The 23,896-nt window shown below is 35.1% G+C and overlaps 2 protein-coding genes across 3 annotated transcripts in view; one reads left to right on the top strand and one right to left on the bottom strand.

Annotated features, from left to right (window-relative positions):
• LOC147512829 (alpha-soluble NSF attachment protein 2-like) overlaps positions 1-19,064 on the bottom strand; it is a 28,841-nt gene extending 9,777 nt beyond the window's left edge. The window contains exons 1-2 of the mRNA XM_086595846.1: positions 18,929-19,064; positions 18,710-18,798 (exon numbers count right to left, since the gene is read on the bottom strand). Of these exons, the coding sequence (XP_086451972.1) occupies positions 18,710-18,798; positions 18,929-18,957 (118 nt within the window). The 5' untranslated portion in view covers positions 18,958-19,064. The remainder of the gene's footprint in view (positions 1-18,709; positions 18,799-18,928) is intronic.
• Positions 19,065-19,407: 343 nt separating this feature from the next.
• Positions 19,408-23,539, top strand: LOC147512830 (uncharacterized). 2 transcript variants are annotated; one of them, XR_015215115.1, is made up of 2 exons: positions 19,408-20,802; positions 22,850-23,539. XR_015215115.1 is itself a non-coding variant. In XM_086595844.1 (2 exons), the coding sequence occupies exon 1, from the start codon at positions 19,408-19,410 to the stop codon at positions 20,740-20,742; it is 1,335 nt and encodes a 444-aa protein (XP_086451970.1). In that variant the 3' UTR covers positions 20,743-20,751; positions 22,850-23,539. The 2 variants fall into 2 exon arrangements, 1 of the variants encoding a protein (XP_086451970.1); XM_086595844.1 differs by having other exon boundaries at positions 19,408-20,751.
• The last annotated feature ends 357 nt before the right edge of the window (positions 23,540-23,896 follow it).

The raw sequence follows: 23,896 nt of genomic DNA on the forward strand, positions 1-23,896 counted from the left end.
GGAAAAGAATAATCATGTTTGTTTGCAAAAGCTATGGAAAGGAATAATTGTATTGTTGGGTCATGGGTGTATTAGTAGTAAGCCCTATCTATCTATTTCCTTTCTTTTCCTTTCTACAAAATTTTCAGGGGTTAGCTAAGGACACAAAACCTTTTCCATTTCTATGATTTTGTTTCCATATGGAAAAGCCCATTTCTTTTCCATGGATAAACAAACGCCTTAAAAACTATGGAAAAGGTGGACCACTCTTATTTTCCTTTCCTTTCCATAGTGTTTCCATCATAACAAACACACCCCTAATATCGGTTCTTCCGGATGCTCACAGTGACCCACGTAAGCAAAAATTTTAAAAAAAATCCTGACTTAAAAAATAATTACTGTGTTGTTTACCAAGTTAGCCTCATTAATAGTGTGTTTAGCAATTTATAAAATAAACTTTTTAGTCTTTGCACATGTTTAGGAAATAAAAAACCAAATAGCCTGTATTTCAATAGTACGTCAGGGGTAATTAAGTAATTAAAAACAAAAAAAACATAAACCGAAGTCTTTTGGCCTCTCTCACAAACTCTTTTTCTCAAAACCCACCTTGATAGTGAGCAGTACCTCTATTCATACTGATATTGAGAAGAAAGAGTCGAAGAAACCAAGAAATCCTACTGCAGATTTCAAGGTCCTATTAGTCCTAACACTCTTTTGAACAGGGGAACTCCATAGATTGAAGTGACATTTGAGGTTGATGTCGCCCGTATTTCAATAGTACGTCGGGGGTAATTAATTAATTAAAAAAAAACGAAGCCTTTTGGCCTCTCTCAAAAACTCTTTTTCTCAAAACCCACCTTAATAGTGAGCAGTGCCTCTATTCATACTGATATTGAGAAAAAGAGTCGAAGAAACCTTGAAATCCTGCTGCAGATTTCAAGGTCCTATTAGTCCTAACACTCTTTTGAACAGGAGAACTCCACAGATTGAAATGACATTTGAGGTTGATGTCAATGGCATCTTGAACGTTAAGGCTGTGGACATGGCCACTGGAAAAGCAGAGAAAATCAACTATACGTTTTTCTTCTCACAGTGTAGATATCGTATCAAAAAGAGAAACAACTTAACTCTTTGTTGAATTCAAAAATAAAAAGAAGACCCCATCACAAATACATTGATGACTACGTTGCAGGTACCCTTCTTTTGGATGAGGTTCCACTGACTCTTGGCATGGAAACCTTGGGTTGTGTGATGACAAAATTGATTCCAAGAAAGTCTATCAGTCCAGCAAAAAAAATTCAAGTCTTCTCAACACACGAAGATTATCAGGCCACTTTCTCTGTTAAGGTAATCTGCAGACTACGTTTTAGCTGAATCATCGCATACCAACTTTTTTTCTAATGGCATTTGTTCCAGGTTTTTTAGGGCGAAAGGAGCCTCACAAAGGATGGCCAGGAGCTTGCGAAATTTATTCTTTCTGGAATCACTCCAGCACCAAGGTTTGTTAATTAGTATGCCTTTTCAAGTTGCTACAGAGCCACATTTTGATTTAAGACCTCCTCATTTAAAGGGGAAATCTAATAGTTCTCCGCATACCTTTTTGAACAGGAGAACTCTAGAAATTGAAGTAACATATGAGGTTGATGTCTTTGGTGTCCTGAAAGTTAAGGCTGAGGACAAGGCCACTTGCGTAGAAGAAACAATCACCATCCTTAACTACAAGGGTCGTCGGAGTCAGGAGCAGATTGACCATATAATTCGAGAAGCAGAGAAGTTTGCAGAGGCAGACAAGGAGATTATGGAAAAGATTCATGCTCGTAACAATTTGGAACACATATATATACGACATGAAGGACAAACTCACTGACGGACAGGCGTATAGGAAAGAATATAAGGATGCTGTCATGGCGGCCCTCAAGTGGTTAAATGAAAACCCAGATGCTGCAGATGATGCTTATGTACAACAGTTTCTTTCCTTAGGTTTTGGGGTTATGGTTTATTGACGTAAAATTTTGATATAGATAGTGCTTTGGTGCTTCGTTTTCTATGTTCACAACTCACCAACACGACCACAAGTTAACTAGACATACATTCAATACACATATTTTTCTCTTCAGAGTCTCTCCATTCATGATTTTTTTTTTATGCAGTCAATTATTTTCCGTTGTATGCAAAAATTTATGTAGATTGCTTCAATGTCTTAAGTTTTGTATTTATTATATGTTATAGGGATATAGATCATCTGATCATGAATGGTAAACTTAACTGATAGAACCACATCATGATGTTTACTAAATTATGTGCTTTTGCTATTGATACTATTCCAATAAGTTTAAATAAATGCCATAAAAATGTCTTGGGTTCTCTACAAAATATTTGTAAATGGTATGTGTTAAATATGTTGTTCAAGTCATTCAAATAATGTTTACCATTGGGTAATTGTTAATTAAGCCTAAAGAGTAGCTTTGTCAAACAGTGGACGTACCTGACTGTCCTGCCAAAGCAAGAAAACAATATATATAAAAGATGAATTTCCCCACCACATAATACAGTTAAAACTATCACTGATGGTTGTTGCTACATCTAATTGTGTAGGTATCAGTATTGGGATGAGAGATGCATTGGAAAGTGCAGGGCGTAGGTAAAACTTTCTCAATGTTACTAATTCCATGGCAGAGATATGGGCCATACGCTTGAGGTGGCACTGTAAGAACCGTTATGGTTGCATGTCACTGTTTACAATACGTGAAAACCCATGCGCTTGAGGTGGCACTGTAAGAACCGTTATGGTTGTATGTCACTGTTTACAATACATGAAAACCCATGCGCAGCGGAATAAGGGTATTCACGATTTGTTTAGGAATCATACATTTAGATCAGCTGTGATATCTCTGAGAATTCAAGCTCTACAAATCAGCAACCTCTTGATCTTCTGTTGTATTCCTATCCTTGGAATGAACGTTGTATGGGCAACGATCTACCAGCCCCTTCTTTCTCTCTTTGCCTCTCTCACTCACAAGGTCAGAACCAAATTTTTGGAACTAATCTTGCTTGAGCAATCACTGAATATTTCGGCCAAGAAATAAGGGTTTCTTTATATAGGCTACAGCAGGGCCCATGAGGAGAAATTAGGGTTAGGTCTCCTGACGGGCTTGGGCTTCCCATGTCCGCCCAGAACACACGGCCCAAGTCCGTCAACAAATGGCTTTTTCCACTAATGGCCATTGTTACACTACCGCCCTAATCCTAAATTACGTGTATTACGTTTATGGGCTCCATATTATATGCCTGTTGATCTCCCTGTGTTAAGATATCGAATGCTCGTTGATTAAGTTAAGTTACTGACAACTACATTAATCAACTTCTTTTGTCCTTGAGTAGTACCACTCAACCTTATTGTCATGTTGGATTAAATCCACCTGCAGGGTTTACATGACAATCCTAATGAGCTCCTTAAGGGGATATCATCAACCCGACTTCTTGCGGGTCACGGATTCCTTCTATAATCAACAGCACACCTTAGATACAATGTCATTACCCAATCCATCGAGTTTGTTGATTCACAAATGAATATCACTCATTGATGATTTAAAGCAATGTACAATGCACGTAAGTGCCCGTTATTATATCTGGATTAAGAGGTGTTTGTTCTCTTATATAGTCAGTATAAAGAGAAACAATCTAACTTGGTCCTGTTCAATACACACAAAGTGTACTAGTGTAATCCTGTAGTCAAGATAGACTAATACCATATTATACTACAACCATACCAATGATTTGTCCAAATCCATCTAGGTTGTGAACGTTTACTTATACTTTATAAGGTACTGATGATATGATTTTCTGTGTCACCACACACCATATCATCTACAACATAAAGTATTAGACGCATGCATATAACTAATAACATATATGCATAACATTTGCCCATATGATTCTCATTCAAAATATAAAGAATTAGAGTTAATACAAAAGTAATGCTTTTAGTATATAACCCTATCAGGCACATGTTACCAGTAAGGAGAATTGGTTATGGAAACTTATTAAGAGAGTGTAAATTGCTAATGGGTGGTTTTGAGGAAGTTGATATTTGTTATAGGGGTCAACAAGCAAACAAGGTAGCTCATTTGCTAACGTTTGTTCAATGTGGTTGACAAACAAGTATGGTTGTTCTCTCAACTATGTTTCAGTGCAAGTTTTGTAATTTTGATTTTGTGAAATATTAGATGTCTTGCTTCATTTTGTAATTCCATTGCGACAGATTTTATCTTGGTAGGTTTATAACATGATCAAACAACTGACGATAAATTGTTACCGCGTGTTCATTATACAAATGCGCTTTTGCAGTAAGTACATCAACCAAAATACTTTAGCCTGAAAATTAACAGGCCCAGGCATAATAAGTTTTAAAATAGCAAGCCCGACCACAAGTCGGGCTGCATGGCTGGTAATAATAATAATAATTAAAAAGAGAAGAGAATTAGTGGTTTGATTTAGAATGGTATCTCGGAAACATTTCGGTTTTTGAAAAATTCGGTCAAAACATTCAACATGCAACAACAACCAGATCTCTCTAATTACCAAAATAAAACAACTATATCTCTTTTCAAACAAATTTTGTACCTCTTTCTCTAATCTCTATCATAATTTTTTGATAAAAAAGAAAAAACCATGATGCCAATTTTGATTTCAAAATTTCCTACAACGTAACTATGTAACTTCGATAAGATAATACTATTGAGAGTTGGAACCATGCAAAATCCATTAATTAAGCGGAGTTGTAATTACCTATAAATTAATAATGTATGTATACTAATTTGGAAATATACCCGAATACTAGCGATGAAACCTAACCTCGTGTACGTATTTTCCTTTTTTTACACGGTTAGTTATGGGTTTTCATATAGACACCACTGATTTTACCAAGGGCACCACACACTAACGACAAAACAAACGGGTCCTAAAATTAGAACTGAAAAGAATAATATTTTAAAATAATTTATTAATAATCAAAACACAAATTTTCTTTTACGAAATTTTCTAATATTCAAAATCAAACAAGAAAGATTTATAAAATTTATCTCTACTTGAAGATACTCATTGTTTTGTTTTGTTTTGTTTTGTTTTGTTTTTTTTTTTTTTTTTTTTTTTTTTTTTTTTTTTTTTTTTTTTTTTTTGTTTTTTTTTTTTTATAATTGATTGAATTATAAAATTTATCAAAGTTTAGAGGAACCCCAATATGAAAACAAATAAGCAGCCTCATACTAAATTTACGAATCAAATCCATAATCTTTTCTCCACATTATTACAATTGAAATCAAAGTAAAACTTTTAACGAAATCATTCAATCACATATTTAAATATACCAATTCGTTCAATTTTATAGAAGATGATTAAAATTTTGAATTTTGTCAACATTAAAAAGGCACATTGATTTAATAGAACGTAAGATAAAACCAAACTAATCAAAATTACACAACTTTTTTTATAAAAATAAAATAAAAATATTAAGTGGTATATTTAATTTTTAAGTGGTGCTTATTTGGTTTTAGGATCCGTTTGGTTTTGTTTTGGGTGTGGGCAGCCCTTGGTAAAATAAGTGGTGCATTTATGAAAACCCTTAGCTATTCTTACTAATCATGCTAATCAAGCAAAGAAGTAACTATTGAAATATACTAATATATGTTACTCATGTGAAATGAAATTCAATGCTCAAGCATTTTTTACCATACATGGTGAACTACTTTACTCATAAACTCGCCAAATAACCTACATATACCACCATCACATCTCACATCTTGAGTTTGAGTAGGTACATGCCTATGAAGAGTTTCATTCTCCGCGTTATGCCCATGTTTCAACCCCCACCTACGTGGCAAACGTCCATTGGTAAGGGTCTCCACTTTATTCGTTCAATCAACAGGGCTAAAGCCCAATTTGCAATATCACAGATCAATGAACATGCTCATTAACTCATGTGTTTAAGGCTGAACCTTAGCCATATGGTTTGCCACTAACGTACATTAATTTATGTCCAGATTCGTTTATTATCAAAGGGATAATTATCAGTTGAGAGTTATATTCAATTACAATTACTTAAGCTATAAGGAGTCTCTACTCTACCTTTATAAATACCAAACTATTTTTCATATAGAACTACGTTCCTGAAACTTGATCCCATCGATAATTTAGGTACGTAGGCAACTGAAAGGTACAGTCTCATCATTCACTCAATCACCATCACTTTTCTCATTACTTTTTTACGTTATTCATCTCTTTTGTCACCACTTAGTGTTTTGATTATATTTGGTTGAAACAGTCCACAAAGGTGAAACGCATGCAGTAGTGCAATCTACAAATAACTCACAATCTTATAACCCAAAATTTCCAAGACAATATGTAGACACCTTATTTTTGCACCCCAAACACGATTCATTCATAATTTTGCCTTGAATTGAACTATAACAAATAAGATGATTTGCATTCTAGAGTCTATATTGCTACATCAAACAGACAGACAGTAACCAAGTGACAATTTGTTTCCCTTTTGTGAACCCAACTCAAGAGTTTGCATACGCTCACGAATAATTAAAAAGGGAAGAGAATTAGTGGTTTGATAAAAACATTTCGGTTTTTGAAAAATGCGGTTAAAACATTATATCATATGGTCGGTCAAAACATTATATGGTTAGTATTATAGTGTACTCAAATCGACATGCAACAACAACTATATCATATCTCTCTTCAAAGAAATTTTGTACCTCTTTCTCTAATCTCTATCATAAACTTTTTGATAAAAAAGAAAAAACCATCATACCAATTTTAATTTCAAAATTATTTCCTATAACGTAAGTATGTAACCTCGATAAGATAATACTATTGAGAGTTGGAACCATGCAAAATCCATTAATTAAGTGGAGTTGTAATTACCCATAAATTAATAATGTATGCATACTAATTTGGAAATATACTCAAAATATACCCGAATACCAATGATGAAACCTAACCTCGTGTATGTATTTTCCTTTTTTTACACGGTTAGTTATTCTTACTAATCATGCTAATCAAAGAAGTAACTATTGAAATATACTAATATATGTTATTCATGTGAAATGAAATTCAATGCTCAAGCATTTTTTACGATACATGGTGAACTACTTTACTCATAAACTCGCCAAATAACCTACCTATACCACCATCACATCTCACATCCTGAGTTTGAGTAGGTCCATGCCTATGAAGAGTTTCATTCTCCGCGTTATGCCCATAACGGTGAAACGCATGTAGTAGTGCAATCTACAAACTCCCAATCTTAAAACTCAAAATTTCCAAGACAATATGTAGACACCTTATTTTTGCACCCCAAACACGATTCATTCATAATTTTCTATTTCTTTCTTATCCTCCCTGTTCTTCTCCATTGTTTCTCTCCTTTTCTCTTTCTCTCTCCTTTCAACACGCGTTGATTCTGTTAGGTGGGGCCGTATAATAATAATAATAATAATAATTAAAAGGTTTGATTTCAAACGGTATCTCGGAAGCATTTCGGTTTTTGAAAATTTCGGTCAAAACATTCGACATGCAGCAATAACTATATCTCTTTTCAAACAAATTTTGTGCCTTTCTCTACTTTCTCTAATCTGTATCATAATTTTTTGATAAAAAAGAAAAAACCATCATGCCAATTTGAATTTCAAAATTTCCTACAACGTTAAGTATGTAACTTCGATAAGATAATACTATTGAGAGTTGGAACCATGCAAAATCCATTAATTAAACGGAGTTGTAATTACCCATAAATTAATAATGCATGTATACTAATTTGAAAATATACCCGGATACTAGCGATAGCGATGAAACCTAACCTCGTGTACGCATTTTCCTTTTTATACACGGTTAGTTATGGGTTTTCATATAGATACCACTGATTTTATCACACACTAACGGCAAAACAAACGGGTGTTAAAATTAGAACTGAAAAGAGTAATATTTTAAAATAATTTATTAATAATCAAAACACAATTTTTCTTTTACGAAATTTTCTAATATTCAAAATCAAACAAGAAAGATTTATAAAATTTATCTCTACTTGAAGATACTCATTGATTTTTTTTTTAATTGATTGAATTATAAAATTTATCGAAGTTTAGAGGAACCCCAATATGAAAACAAATAAGTAGTCTCATACTAAATTTACGAATCAAATCCATAATCTTTTCTCCACATTATTACAATTGAAATCAAAGCAAAACTTTTAACAAAATCATTCAATCACACATTTGAATATACCAATTCGTTCAATTTTATAGAAGATGATTAAAATTTTGAATTTTGTCAACATGAAAAAGGCACATTGATTTAATAGAACGTAAGATAAAACCAAACTAATCAAAATTACACAACTTTTTTTAAAAATAAAAATAAAAATATTAAGTGGTGTATTTAATTTTTAAGTGGTGCCCATTTGGTTTTAGGATCCGTTTGGTTTTGTTTTGGGTGTGGGCAGCCCTTGGTAAAATAAGTGGTGCCTTTATGAAAACCCTTAGTTATTCTTACTAATCATGCTAATCAAATAAGTAACTATTGAAATATACTAATATATGTTACTCATGTGAAATGAAATTCAATGCTCAAGCATTTTTACCATACATGGTGAACTACTTTACTCATAAACTTGCCAAATAACCTACCTATACCACCATCACATCTCACATCCTGAGTTTGAGTAGGTCCACGCCTATGAAGAGTTTCATTCTCCGCATTATGCCCACAAAGGTGAAACGCAGTAGTGCAATCTACAAACTCCCAATCTTAAAACCCAAAATTTCCAAGACAATATGTAGACACCTTTTTTTTGCACACCCAAACACGATTCATTCGTAATTTTGCCTTGAATTGAACTATATCAAATAAGATGCTTTGCATTCTAGAGTCTCTATTGCTACATCAAACTTTGTCTTCTTGATCTTCCATTAGTGTCTTTAGATATTCAATTGTTTTTTTGTTAATGACGAGAAAACAAATCTATTAGTTCATGTCATTACAAATAGTTTAGGTTTAAATTTGATGTTGCTCACATTAAAACGATGTTTATATTGGCTTAAAAAAAAGATATAATTGTTGGATTTTATTGATTGTGTATTATGTAATAAAACTAGTACTTTTGGTTGTTGTTATTATCTTTTTTTTATCTAAATTAATTTTACAAAATACTGTGATGAAGTGAGCTCAACAGAAGATGAACAATATAATTAGAAGCTCCAGCAATCTTGGAAAACTTTATTTGTTTTTCTGCGGACTTGGTCATTTTTGGTAAAAACAAAATGGTAGTCCAAAGATGGTTAAAACTGTTTGCAGTGCATCCTGTAGGCCATGGGAATCAAGCATGCAATACTTGCTTGGCGCAGGCTTCAGTCATATTTTCGATTTTTTATATAAAAATATGTAAGACCTCCTACACAGGGAAGAGACCTTTCTCCATAAGCAATCTACGCCAACTATCATACACTTACAACATAGCAGCATGTATGTACATGATATGATATCAGTTAAGAAAACTATTGCTAAATTGCTAATGAATACTTTACCCTTTGTATGTTCGGCTTAGAGTTTGCTTAACTTAGCATTCATGCATGTTTAATCTATTGATTCACTTATGTTATTTTTTTCAACGAGAAAGGTGTAAATGGAAATATAATGCACTGAGCTAATTGTGTACCTGCGGATATTATTAAGAAGTGATCCACATGTTAGGGATGCTGCACTTACAGACTGACAGTTCCTTTTGCCATGAAACTTCTTCTCTGTAAGGTGCAATCTGTTGACATGTGAAGATGTCCAGTCCTTCAAATGTCTCCGAGACCTCCTCTCGTATATGAATACAGGGGCGGATCCAGGATTTTAGATCATGGGGGCCTGCCATGGAGTAAACTTTTAAAGAATTTTTTCGGAACCAATAATCAATGTCTACGGAAAATTATTTGAATATCTATTTAAGTTCATAATTAGCTAGCATTGATAAACAAAAGAGTTGTCGCTTTTATTACCTTACCATAAATGGACAAAAGAGTATTTTCACTATAGACCTAAACAAACATAACAAAGAAATGTGCAAGAATAACATAGCACATACATTAGCATCACACTAGTGAAGTTTTGACCTGCGTGGATTCTTATCAAATACATCTATTATTGCATCCAAATCAACTTCTTTAGCAAATTCCCGTTCAATGTAAATAGTCATGCAATATGCAAGAAATTCATCCCCAATCTTGTTATGAAGTCGTGTTTTGAGCAATTTCATAGCTGAGAATGCTCGTTCTGTAGTTGTCGTGGAAACAGGAAGTGTCAAGTCAAGACAAATCAATCTATCAATCAAATAATAGATCTTTATCTTTCTTGTTTCAACTAGCTTTTGACATAATTCGGAGATGGTAGACAATTTTTGAAAAAGAGAATGCTTGAGCACATCAAGTTTGTAATGTTGAAGTTGACTCCTCAAATGATGTATCTCTTGCTTCGTGAAGTCTCCACAATAAAACTTTTCTGCAAGTTTGCAAATATCATCAATGCAGAAGGACTTAAAAGCATCTTTCGGATCCAAAGCAGAACTAAAATAAATAAGCTCTATTGTTTCTTCTGGAAATCTATTCTTTAATTCCACCAACTGGTAATCTATTATAGCATTAAATAACTCGACGCGGTAGTGATGCTCAACTGTAATGTAATCTTTCTGCTGGCAAAAACGACTTGTACCCGCCATGTGCCGAGCACCCATAGCAAGCATATCAATGCCATGCTTTTTGCAAAACAAAATCACATCGCTAAGGAAAGCGTACCAAGAAGATCCTCTTAATTCTTGAAGAAGTGCTTTCGTACTAGAGACTAAGCTGATAGCATTTAAAATGTCTTGGGACTCTTCTTGCAAGGCTTTACACAAGACATTAGTAATTCCCATAGTCTTATGTAATAAATGAAAAAGAAAGACAAACTCAAAAATTTTCATTGCAAGAATAGCACCTTTAGAGTCCCCACGCATAAAGTTGCTTGACCCGTTCTTCATTATGCTTTCAAGAACTATACAAATTGAATCAAACATCTCTTTCATGCTACAAACCAAAGCAAAATGAGAACTCCATCTAGTATCTCCTGCTCGTTGCAAAGTAGAAACTTGATTAACTCATTTTCCAGTAACAAGTTCACCACTAGCTACCAGCTTATCAATTTTATTTTTTCGAGTATCTTCCAACTCCTGTTTACGCTTAGGTGTAACATGAAGATTAACAATGGAAGCCAACTTGGAAAAAAACAACCAAACCTCATAAACATCTTTAGAAGCCATAACTAGAGCAAGTTGTAGACGATGTGCAAAGCAATGCACATAATATGCATATGGACACTCCTTCAGAAACAATGCATGTAATCCATTCTATTGACCATGCATATTACTAGCACCACCATAATCTTGACTTCTCATATTTATAATATGCAAATTATGATGAGCAGGGATATTGCATATAACTTCTTTCAAAGTTAAAGCACAAGTGTCTTTAACACCAACAATACAAAGAAAATGCTCTCTAACAAAATCACCTCTATATCAACAAATCTTATGACAATCGCCATTTGCTCCTTGTTTGAATTATCTTGTGTTTCATCAACAGGGACACAAAATTTTGCATCACCAATTTCCTCACGAATTCTCTATTTCACTTTATCGGCATAGATATGCAAAAGTGTCTTTTGAACTGAATGTGAGATATATGTGGTATTTCTCGGAGCATCTTTTAATAATTCTGCAACCTTGTCATTCAACATCGTTGCAAATCCCAACACTCCCTTGAAATTTCCACCATTTTTTTACTTTTTGGACTCGCCATGGCCTCTAAAAGAAATCCCTTGTAGTGCAAGAAATTGAATACATTGAAGAATAGCTTTGACTAGCAAACGGTTCTTAACAACCTCTTCTTTAGATAATGCATTTAACACATTATCTATATGTCAAGAAGGATTCATGAAATTTTCACAGGCTATCATTGCCAACCTATGAGGTGAGCATGGACCTCCTTCATGTTGCAAAAAGGAACACTTCTTTCTATTATTAATCTTCTTCCAACATTTAAACCTTCAACAGTGAATGCAGTACGCTTCGGTGGATTTGTTTCAAATATAAAGCACGGAAAACAATAAGCTCTATTCGTATAAAGTGAGTACTCTAGCCAAGGAAAGAGTGTGAACCAAGAAGATTTGAACCAGTGAGTATGTTTTCCGAATATGGTGGATGCACTACACCAAAATGGTGATTTTGTAACGCGCCCATTTTTCACTTAGTAACATTTTTTTTACCGTAACACAGTTCTTAACAGTTAGAAAGCATAAGTATGGCTTGCTTTCCGTTACTTTATTTTTAGATAATTATGGGGATTATTTAGTCACGGTAGACTAATAGATGGATTTCGTTAGAAATAAAATAAAAATAATTTATGAAAAATAAAAAAAGAAAGTCCAACCCACATTAAAAGTTGGAAACCCGCACTCATATCTTTCTCACTTTCAGAAGTGGATAGCTAAAACCAACAGTTCCTCATCTATAATGAAGGTTAGTTTTGTTTCTTCTTCATCTTCTGTTACTTCACTTCTTCTTCTCCTTCTTCACGTCTTCTTCTTTTTTGGGTTTGGAAAGCCTTGTTTTTTTTAAAAACATTTCGGGGCTTCTTTTTCAATTTTTTTCTTTACCTTTTGTGCTTATCTACTTAGGGTTTGGTTGGATTTCAGATTTTGGTTTGAGAACGAGTTAGGGTTTCTCAATGGTACGCTCTCAACATTTCGGATTTGGTCAGCTAATTTTGGTAAGGGATTTGTGAACATAGGGTTTCTAATTAGCTCTTAATATTTTAAATTGTTTGATAAAAATTAGAACTCTGCTCAAAAGTTTTAATTTTTTCTATTATTCAACCTACGCAGATCTTGTTTTGGTATCTTGGTTGGACGGAAAAAGGTATGAAATGGTGGAATTTTGTAATTGCGTTGTTGGCTTTACTTTTAATTTTCCTTAAGGAGATATTTCTTGTTGAATTGTATGTAGGTCTCTGATCTTTTAATTAGTGTAGATGTGATTGGTGATGCCCTCTGGAAATATTTTTGTGTTTGTTGTCGCCCCTTGTATCTGGAAGGGTATGGTTTAACCTCAACCTGAATTTTGGTTGCTTAAATTATATGTCTATTGGGTTTTTTTATTAATTTGTCGTGTAGGATGGAGAAGATGGTTGAAGATCAATGGCAGGTTTGTAATCTTTGCATAGATGCCATTTGTGAGGGCCCTTGGTGTTGAATAAGTAGGCTTTCTTCTGTAACCTATGTACATTAGTGGTGCCTCCTTTAAAGGTTAATGCTTTGCAATGGTTCAGAATGTGCACTTGCATACTTTTTAACACACACACACTTGAGCTTAGAGAAACTTCGCCAAAGTTCTCAATGTAGTAATTTATGTGTCTAATTTAAATTATAAAATTTTAATTGTTAGTATACTGGTTTTTTAAAGATTGCATGGGCACTTGGGAAGTTGTAGATTATAATGGAAGGCATTAATAGGATAAACCATTACAAATATTTTTAGTAACGGTTCGGCACCGTTAAGAATATCCTATTTTGGTATAGTGATGGATACTCTTTCTCGTTGAGTTCAAGTAGCCAACGCCCCTTTCCAATAAAAGCTCGTCGAACTTCATCTTGTTGATTAACCGATTAATTATATATTGGAGTACGTTTACCCGGATCATGTACAAATAAAGATGTGGAGTCAACTTCTTCAACACTAACTCTTTGGGCTTGAGGAGAAGGTTCAACTTTCTCAATTTCAACAACTTGAACTTGTGAAGGAGGTTGGCCATCTCTATCAAGTCTTGAAATATTAAGACTAGATGTAGAAGTTACATCAATTCCCGAGGTGACATCTTTGGATTTAAAGAAGGAAAATATGGTTTTCATTTTCTTACGAGCTTGATGTTCATACATTCTTACCTAAGATAAATCATAATAATTTCGTAATCAATAGTTTGCTTTATACTAAAAAACAAAAAAAAAATCACAATAATAACTATAATAATATTCAACTAATTAAATAAGACCAAAAATTAAATGACAATCTAATACTCCAATATAAACTAAAAGTTAACAAGGCAATAAGTCAAGTAGTAAAGTAGAGAACACATTAGTATTTGAAAATTTGAAAACAAAAACGAAATGAAAAATATAGACATAATGCAAAATAATTTACCTTAGGTAATGAATAGGGAAAAAAATGATAAATGGATTAGGTGAGCAGAACTGCGCCGTCTGGCGGGACAGGAACTGCGGAAGCCGGAAGAAGACAAGAAATCAAGAATAAAGAACTGATACAATGAAAACCAAAAAGTGCTATTTTGTTTTTCGTTTTGACATTTTAGTTTTTTTTTTGGTGATTGTGAGAAACGTGGGCCACTGGGCTGGGATTGTGACTTGTGAGAAACGAGTCAGTCTATTAGTCTGGGATTGTGACTTGTGACTTTGTTTTACTATATATATATATATATATATATATATATATATATATATATATATATATATATATATATTTTTTTTTTTTTTGTAGCCAGCCCCTTGTCGACCAACTTGTAGATCTGCCCCTGTATGAATAGAATTGACCTTTCACATAAGTTCGAGCTTATGGAGAAATTGACAATTTAACATGATATCAAAGCCTTTGGTTTCTAAGAAGTCTCGGGTTCAACTCCTACCAAGTGAAGTGTTGTAAAAATAAAAGCAAGGAACACCTGTTAAGGGGGAGTGTTGACATGAGAAGATGTCCAGTCCTTCACATGTCCCCGAGACCTCGTATATGAATATAATTGACCTTTCACATAAGTTCGGACTTATGGAAAAATTGGCAATTTAACACAATCCTCCATAAGAAAAGTTAACTAGAGCTCCCATAAAAAGAAAACATGGTAGGTTATCTAGGTAATTTGCCAAAATAATAACATTTTCTATAGCCATCCAAATGATACACCACTTGATTATTTGAAAACTATGATAGGTATACTTACTTTTTAATATAGAACTTGAAGTCCTAATTTCATTCTATCTCGGAGTAAAAATAGTTCAAACTTGGTAAAAATCCCAATTTTCAACAAACTAGATTTCTGACGGACTATCTTCTGAATGACACAATACTTTCCATAGGTGTCCAAATGCATCGAGGCTTTTTGCATTGAAAAGCTAACACATAGTACTTACTTTCTTATGTTTTACAAAAATACTCAATCTCATTCTAAATATTCGAAAACTAGGCTCGAACACAGTGCGTAGAAACTGATTTCTGACAGCACTGTTTTCTGCCAGTCAAACTTCCATATGTCACAATTAATTCCACAGGCCTCGGAATGTGATGAGGCCAATTGGAATAGAAATAAGACTTCCAAATCTTACTTTTTCATGTTTTCATAAAAATCTAGTTCAAACTCTAACTAAATTAAAACTGGACTTGAACACAGTGCTCAGAAACTGATTTCTGACACACTATTTTCTGTCAACCAAACTTTCAGACACCATATCTACCTCCACAGACCTCGGAATGCGACCAGACCAATTGAGTTGGAAAGAAGACTTAGAAAACTCATTTTTTTTTCTTGTTTTGGCAAGAGTTTGAATCTGACCCTAACTATGTGAAAACTTGATTCCAAACCAGGCACAGATTCGACCCAAAAACAAACTCTCACCCAAAGCCGATCTTAAACAAAACTTAAGCCTAAAAGTCTTATAACTTAAAAACAAACTCAAGCCCACCAGTTCTATATCGGCCCAAAACCAACTAAAAGAAATAGAAGCCCTTGAGCACTAGATCGTAGTCTCCTTCTTTTTCCTCAACAGCTCACACCACCGCCGAATCAGCCACCACAACTCCCACTCACCACCACCGAAATAGTTCGGTTTTGAACCACAACAAAACCCAAGCTCTAGACATAACCAAAACTCGATTCCCCTCACATCCCAAAACCGAGTTCGACTCCATTACTGCCCTGCCCAAAGCGTCCACCAATCAACAACCATCAAACACCAAACTCTAGCCACCATAAACCCATCGATTTTAATCCAAATAAAAAACCTACAACTTTAATTAAACAAAAAACAACCAAACAGATTTATCCCAAAGCTCTCCATCGACACCCCTTCGGAACTTCAACAACACCCACTAAATATTAACCCACGTATCACATCCAACCAACAACCAACCCATCAGATTTCACATCCCAAACAAACTAGCAGTTTCAAATAGTTCAAATCGACAGTTCACACAACACAATCTAATACAATCAATCAAATAAAAATCAACCCATTCAAACATTTAAACCCCCCAATAAAGGTTTGTTTCAATTGTTACTTGTGAATAAAAACAGAACCTCATGGTTTTGACAGAAATCGTAACTTATACAGAAACTTATGTTTGAATAGAATAAGCAAATTTTAAATAGACTAACATACGTAATTCTAACATACGTAGTAATGTGATTGTCGATAATTTCAGTGAAAGATAACAGTATCTACTCACCTCTCGTATCCCGCAAAAAAATATATATAAAATAGAACGCCAAAAATCCGATCCAAAGCTAGATAAGAGGTGCACAAATCCGCCCCTTTCTTCTTCTTTCTTCTCTGTGTAAAACTTTCCATGTGAACTCTTCTCTGTGTTTATTTTTTTTCCAAAACCCCCGAAAATAGGGAAGATAGTTTATCCTCTTTTCCCATGTTTCCTCTCTCTCCACTAATCTTTATCCTATTTATTTTATTTTATTTATTCTTATTATTAATATTAATCATATATTATAAAAATAATAAATAGAAATAGCCGGGTGTTATAAAAGACCAACATGTAAGTTGCAACTAAAGCAACCGACCCTCCAAGCTAGATCCTTCCTTATATTGCATCATTCCCCCATTCTTTAGAAAAATTTGACCTAGAATTTGGAACTTCATCATTTGTTGAATCATCATAATAAAAGAGAAGGTGTTTCACATTGAAAACATCGGATGTGCGAATATTCTTGAACAATTGCAACCAGTAAGCATTGGGATTTATCTTGCCAATCACCTCCAAAGGGCCAATCTTACGAGGACGTAACTTGATATACTCACCAACAGGAACACGATCATTAGTAAGAACAACCCACACAAAGTCGCCAACTTCAAAATGAACATCTCTACGGTGGCAGTCAGCAACAATCTTATACTTAGAAGTAGAGTTAAGCAAATGTTTTTGTGTCGTGTTTTGGATATCGTGAATCCTCTTAATAAACTCATCAGCTTTGTCGCATGGATATGTGTTAAATCCGGAACATGAGCGAGTTCAACAGGAGAACGAGGATTAAACCCGTAAACAATTTGAAAATGACTGTAACCGGTATGTACTTCTATTTACTGATCTATTAAAAGCGAACTTTGTCTGCAATAACTCTTGTTCATTCCCACTTCTTAATATTACTACCAGCCAAACTACAGAGAAGATTCCCCAAGGAGCGATTCACGTACAACTTCAGTTTGCCCATCGGCTTGAGGGTGATACGCACTGCTGAAGTTAAGCTCAGTATGGACAAGCTTCCGCAAACTCTGCCAAAAATGGCTTAAGAACTTGGTATCTCTGTCAGACACAATAGATTCAGGGAGACCATGAAGACGATATGATAGACATCACGAAAGAAAAGTTGAGCCACATTCACAGCGTCGGTGGTCTTCTTATAAGCAATGAAGTGAGCCATTTAAGAGAATCTATCCACCACCACAAAAACATAATCCATACCCCGTTGTGTGAGAGGTAATCCCATAACAAAATCCATACTAATATCAGCCCAAGGCCGAGCAGGTACAAGCAAAGGCATATACAAGTTAGCATTGGTTGTATTACCTTTAGAGACCTGACAGATACGACAACGATCGGCATACCGATACACATCTTTAGTCATGTTTGGCCAGAAATAAGAATCAAAAGCAAGCTTGTAAGTCTTATCACGCCCAAAATGTCCCTCTCCATGTAACTCTTTAATAATTTGCAAACAAAGACTACAATCTAGAACACACAAACGCCGCCCTTTAAAAAAAATAAAACCATCATGCAACAGATAATCCGAACGCACACCAGCTTGGTTATTAGTTAGGATGAGAGAAAAAAAAAAGGATAGATCATCGACTAAGAGATCACTAAAACTGTCAAATCCAACCACTTGTGTCCTCATAGTAGTCAACAAAGAAACACGTCTACTAGGTGCATATGTGACACGGTTCTGAGCACCAAAAGTGTGCTTAAGCACAAAAGTAAAATTCTGCAAGTAATTGGCTCAACGCAATTGACGAGCACTAACCTTATCTTGGTTACCAATATGTTTCAAAGCCTCATGATTGGGATGCAAGACAAACTCGTTGTGGATCAAATAATGGCGCCAATGCTTAAGTGTTTGAAGAATCGCATAGAACTCTAGATCATAAGCACTATAATTTGAACGAGCACCAGTTAGCTTCTCACTAAAATAAGCTATAGGCCGCATATATTGACTAATAACCGCGCCAATGCCAACCTTAGAAGCATCGGTGTGCACTTCAAACGGTAATGAGAAATCATGCAATGCAAGAACAAGCACAGTAATCAATTTTTATTTGATGAGTTCAAAACTCACGTCAGCCTCCTCAGTCCAAACAAATTTACCTGCCTCCATACATGCATTAATTGGTGCGGTAATGGTGCTGGAATTAGGAACGAACCGCCGGTAAAACGAAGCAAACCCATGAAAGCTCCTGCAGTCATGTAGATTAGTAGGCTGAGGCCAACGCTTAACAACCTCCACTTTTGATTCATCGACCAAGATACCATCTTTAGAAACAACATACCCAAAAAAAAAAAGCACGGTCAACACAAAAAGAGCACCTTTGAGGTGCTGCAAATAACTGAGCCATTCGTAGAGCAGATAAAGTAACACATCCAATCCAACGAAGATTTAAATTGACTTACGAAAATTTGAATTTGTGTTTTCATATATGTCATATATGAAATACGGTTTCTATGGGGGTAGTTTCGTCTTTTGGGATCGGTATTTTCTTTTTTCGGAAAATTGGGTGGGTTGTGCACAAAGGGAAATGCCAATAAAATTAGAATTAGACATTGTTTTAGAAGGAGTTCAACAAGAACTAGAAAAACAAACCAAAATTCGAATTAGAAGAACCCAATCTCAATCCTCTATATATAATCGAAATATCCTTATTGTTCATTTGTTGTTCTTCTTCTTCAATCTCATTATCCGTGGATCTTCGCTCGTTCCACACCGTCACACGGTAAGTAAGTTTTGTGTTCTTTGTTTGTTGATTAAGAGTTAGAGATCAATAAATTATTGTATTTATTGTTTTCAAATGGCTGCTACCGATGCAAGTAGTGTAGTGAAGAAGAAGCAGAGGTTAATAGGAGGATTGGGTCGTCATAATTATAGTGGTAGTAGTTGTTATTTCGACAGCCTACCCGAAGAAATAACTTTGGAAATTCTCTTTCGTCTCACCGCGGAGGATCTCTCAAGTTCGAAATGTGTATCCAAGCTTTGGTCCTCTTTCATCTCCCGACCCACTTTCGGGAATGCTCACTTACAACGACAACAAGAAGAACAAGGGATAATATTTACAACTGTTGCAAAACCCACTAATGTCATTCCTAATTACCAGTATAATCATTTCTCCATCAGCCTAACACCGCCAATACCGCCATCATTGAATCCACGAAAGGAGTTGAAAATGCCTTTTCTCAAGCTTAAGAAGTGGGGCACAGAAGAACAAGTAGTTGATGAGAATGACAAGGAGGCTGTGTTATGTTTAAAAGCATCATGTGACGGTTTACTCCTCTTTCAAAACAAGTATAATCCTCTACTTCTTTACATATCCAACCCCATTACCTCCCACTTCCAGGCTCTTCCTCCTACCAAAGATCCATGTTCTAATTGGGCACTGTTTCCTGACCATTATTCTGCTTCTGTTGGTAAATACAAGGTGTTTGCAATCCTGGGGCGATCCAAATTCCGCACTCTTACTGTCCGTACTGGTTACTGTGACGCAAAAGCTACTACTCGTACTTATCCCTGGATGGTATGGGGGAAGAGTTGCGATTCCGATGATTTTTTCAATGTGTCCTCGCAAATTGTTCAGTTTCAAAAGAATCTCTTTTGGTTGACAACTGAGAAGGACGACGCCGACAACTCCCCATTTCTTACTTGTGAAGAATGCTATTACCTATACATATTTGATATCAAGGCTCGCAAACCACCCGCCAGGAAACAAGTTCCACACCACCTGGTGCAACCCTCCCCGTATACACCTTGCAACAGCCCCCACCTCTTATCTGTGCTGAATGGTGGATCACTGTGCCTCACCGTTGTTTCTCCTCATCAGTTGCAGATGTTTGTTTTGCATGACACTCTTACAAACGTTTGGACCAGCTCTTATTGCATCCGCCTTCAATCCTTGCGGAACCATCCTCCTCTAACCAGCTTCTTGTCAGACAACACATGCCTTGTCGCAATGAGAGGCGTTGACTCAACTAACTTATCCAACCTCGTCAAAGTCATCATACACCTTGACGACGAGCTGTGGCTTTATGACCTGGGCACCCAAGAGCCGAGGCAAATTGGCCGTCTAAGCAAGGACCGGAAGCTTACACGACCCTACTTCTTCCACTCCAACACGCTTGTTACCCTGCATTGATTACTGATGGTCACGCTCTTGTTTTATTTTCTCTGCTGTGCTGAACGAAATAAATAATGTGTATGAAGTCCTTTGTATTAGCTAAATAAGTTATTTTCTTTTCTAATGAACTAGTACTAATACTGTCCTGTCATTTCATGCTTCCTTTACTTGTATGTTGTAAGAAGTTAGCAATCTTGAGGAATAATCTCTGTATATGGTGAGTTTTGATTCTTGCATGTTTTTTTGCCTGGTAGATGCATCCAGAGAACTCAATTCTGGTGCTTCAGGAATGTGTTCTTATAACCTATTATGAAGCACGGACAACGATACGACCACGGATCACGATGACCGACGGACATGCAAACAAACGGCTACATTCAAAAAGTAGGACACGGATACGTCATGGACACGCGTAAATATATATAAGTCCAATAATGCAAGCTAATGTCAACGAAAAGAAATTAATAACAATTCTGAAGATTTGTAACAAATATATTTAAAAAAGACTTGGCAATCATCAAACGCAGTCGTGCATTGTGCCTCATTTTTCTTATTTCAAGAGTGAAATAAAACCCTACCAAGTCGTGTCTTCTTTTAAGTATTTTAATGACTTTTTAAAAAATAAGAATAAAATGTAGAAGTGTTCCCCGTGTGTCCCCAGCATAGCGTGTCCACGGAGTGTCAGAAATTCTAAAAATTAATTAATAAATCCGACACTCCAAATCGAATATTGGACACGTGTCGGGGAGTGTCGGTATCCAAGCACGGACACTCCTCAAGGGGCAACGTATCCGTGTTGGATTTAGATGACCAGTGGAGTCAAGAAATGATTTAGATGCTCTCGATATGAATAGCTCTCAACCGTAAATACATAAATTGTCAGAAATGGTGGCAGCTCTCAACCGAGTTTCTTACCGTCAATTTATGTTGAGCTGGTTGCAGTAATTAATTAATTTCTCCTAAGCCTCAGATATTTTTCTTACCGTCAAAAGAAATTAATTACTGAAATTAGGATCCAATATATATTAATTACTGAAATATGACATTAATTAATCGATCAGGTCATATATTGGATTGGTTCTGGATTAAATATGTACCGAACTGTTATAGGCCTGATCCGGTTAAAATTTTTAGCCTTATTCTTCCTAATTTTCCTCCACTATATATTTCTATTACCGCAACATTGCAATATTTAAAGTTTCAAAATAAGATATGCAAAATACATATGTAATATTACAATATATTTTTTACATAATAAAAATATGGTTTCTATCTAAAGGAAAATCTTCCCTTACAAATTTGGATTTCAAATCATTCATTATGCCTTTTGGATTTGTGTACCTTGTTTTTGTGTTTAGCAAAAAAAAAATATATTTAATATTTATATAACGAAAATTAGGATTAAATTATAAAAAAACTCGATTCACCGGGTTGAAATTGAGCTTATTGGTTCGGAGCGGATCGGATCCGGAATCAAAAAAAAGTTTTCGGTTGGATTTGGGTTCTCTAACTCAAATATCCGTTCGGGTCGGGTCGGTTCTAGATCTGTATTGTTGAAAAACGGATCGGTTTTGGATTTGCATATATCCGGACCAATCCAACCTATTGCCAGCCCTACTTGGTTGGCATTTGATGATTTTGAATGTTCTCAAACGCTTTTCTGTTTTTTGGATTGTTTGCTTTCGTATATAATGATTATTTTGTAGCTTTCTTGCAAGTGTGTAGAGGGATGAATCTTATCCATGTATTCCACCAAAATCCTTTGGTTGTTCCTATCTATTTTTAGTCATTTGAGAATGTTCGATATGTGAAACGGTTTTATCTCTGCTACTCTTAAGTTTTTTCGAACATTCCTTGTCGTCACGTTTGATTCCAATCTTGTATGTAGCTCAGGTTGGTAGGTGTATCCAAGGTTTTCAGTTGTTAGGCAGTCCTTTACCTAGACATCAAACCCCCAAAGAATAAGTCAGTGACTCAGTGTAGTGTTAACCTTCAATAAACACTATTGGAAATCCTTTTGTTGGCAGCTTGCAATGATAATTCTTTGCATGCAATTGATGTTTTAAGAACTTTGCCTGTGTCTTAAATTCATGAAGTTAATGCAAGCTGAATCGTATACCTGCAGATACTTAACTATGAACGGGATGCGGATACAATCAATGAAGTTAATGCAAGATGGATCTTATACCTGCAGATACTTAACTATGAATGGGATCCTGATACAATCCATGAAGGTGTACACACAAAACTGCATTCCTGAGGTTGCAGACTCTTATGAAGTCTGAAGTATAGCTCATTCCTGAGGTTGCAGACTCTTATGAGTGGTAGTTGATAAGGTGATAGTGGAGGCCGGTATATTTTTAGGGATTCTCAAGGCAGTGTAATAAAAGCTTTTATTGGATGGTCTAAAGAGAGTTTTGTGATATGCTAGGAGATGCATGCCATAATACGACGTATAGGTTGCAGCAAAATGGTATTATGTTTGGTGGTTTTTTGATGATGAAGAACAGTCCCTGGTGTATTTGAGCTGAAGTGAAAGAGTGAAGCGGAAACAAGGGTATAACGACTCAAATCAAGTTCTTGTACCGCTAGGGTGTATGGCTCAGAGCATAGTGTTCTAGACTATGTTGCAGAACACTTGAATGGCAGTGGTCAATGATGGTGACACACAAAAACAAAATGTATTAGACCCAATACTTGATTTCTTTACGTACAACATTCTATTTGAAACTTTCTCCATTTGATTTTGTTTTATATAGATTCAATTGTTTTCCGTTGATGAAGAGAAAAATAAATCTATTAGTTCATGAATGTTTATATTGGCTTCAAAATAGAGATGTAATTGTTGGATTTTATTGATTGCGTATTATGTAAAACTAATACTCTTCTCTCTCTCTTTTTTTTTTTTTTTTTTTTTTTTAAAAATATTGTGGTGAAGTGAGTTTAACTGAAGATGAAAGATTGTTGACTTTCGAAGGGTTACGCTGCTTTTATACTTATTGTGCTAGTAGGCATTGATTTTGTCAATTTTTCAAACGGCAATGGGGCAATGTGCCGCCATAAAGTTACCCTCTTGTGTGTCTTTTAGCATAAATCATCCAATGCATGCCATTGGTGTTAGGAGGTAGTTCACTGGAATAAAGACTTTTTTTTTTTTTTTTTTTTTTTTCGA

Source organism: Coptis chinensis, chromosome 3 (genome assembly GCF_015680905.1).
Source record: "Coptis chinensis isolate HL-2020 chromosome 3, ASM1568090v1, whole genome shotgun sequence".
Taxonomy (NCBI): domain Eukaryota; kingdom Viridiplantae; phylum Streptophyta; class Magnoliopsida; order Ranunculales; family Ranunculaceae; genus Coptis; species Coptis chinensis.

What these genes read in the sequence shown, in the direction of transcription:
- LOC147512830 (XM_086595844.1), top strand. Translation starts at nt 19,408, where the DNA reads ATGGCTGCTACCGATGCAAGTAGTGTAGTGAAGAAGAAGCAGAGGTTA.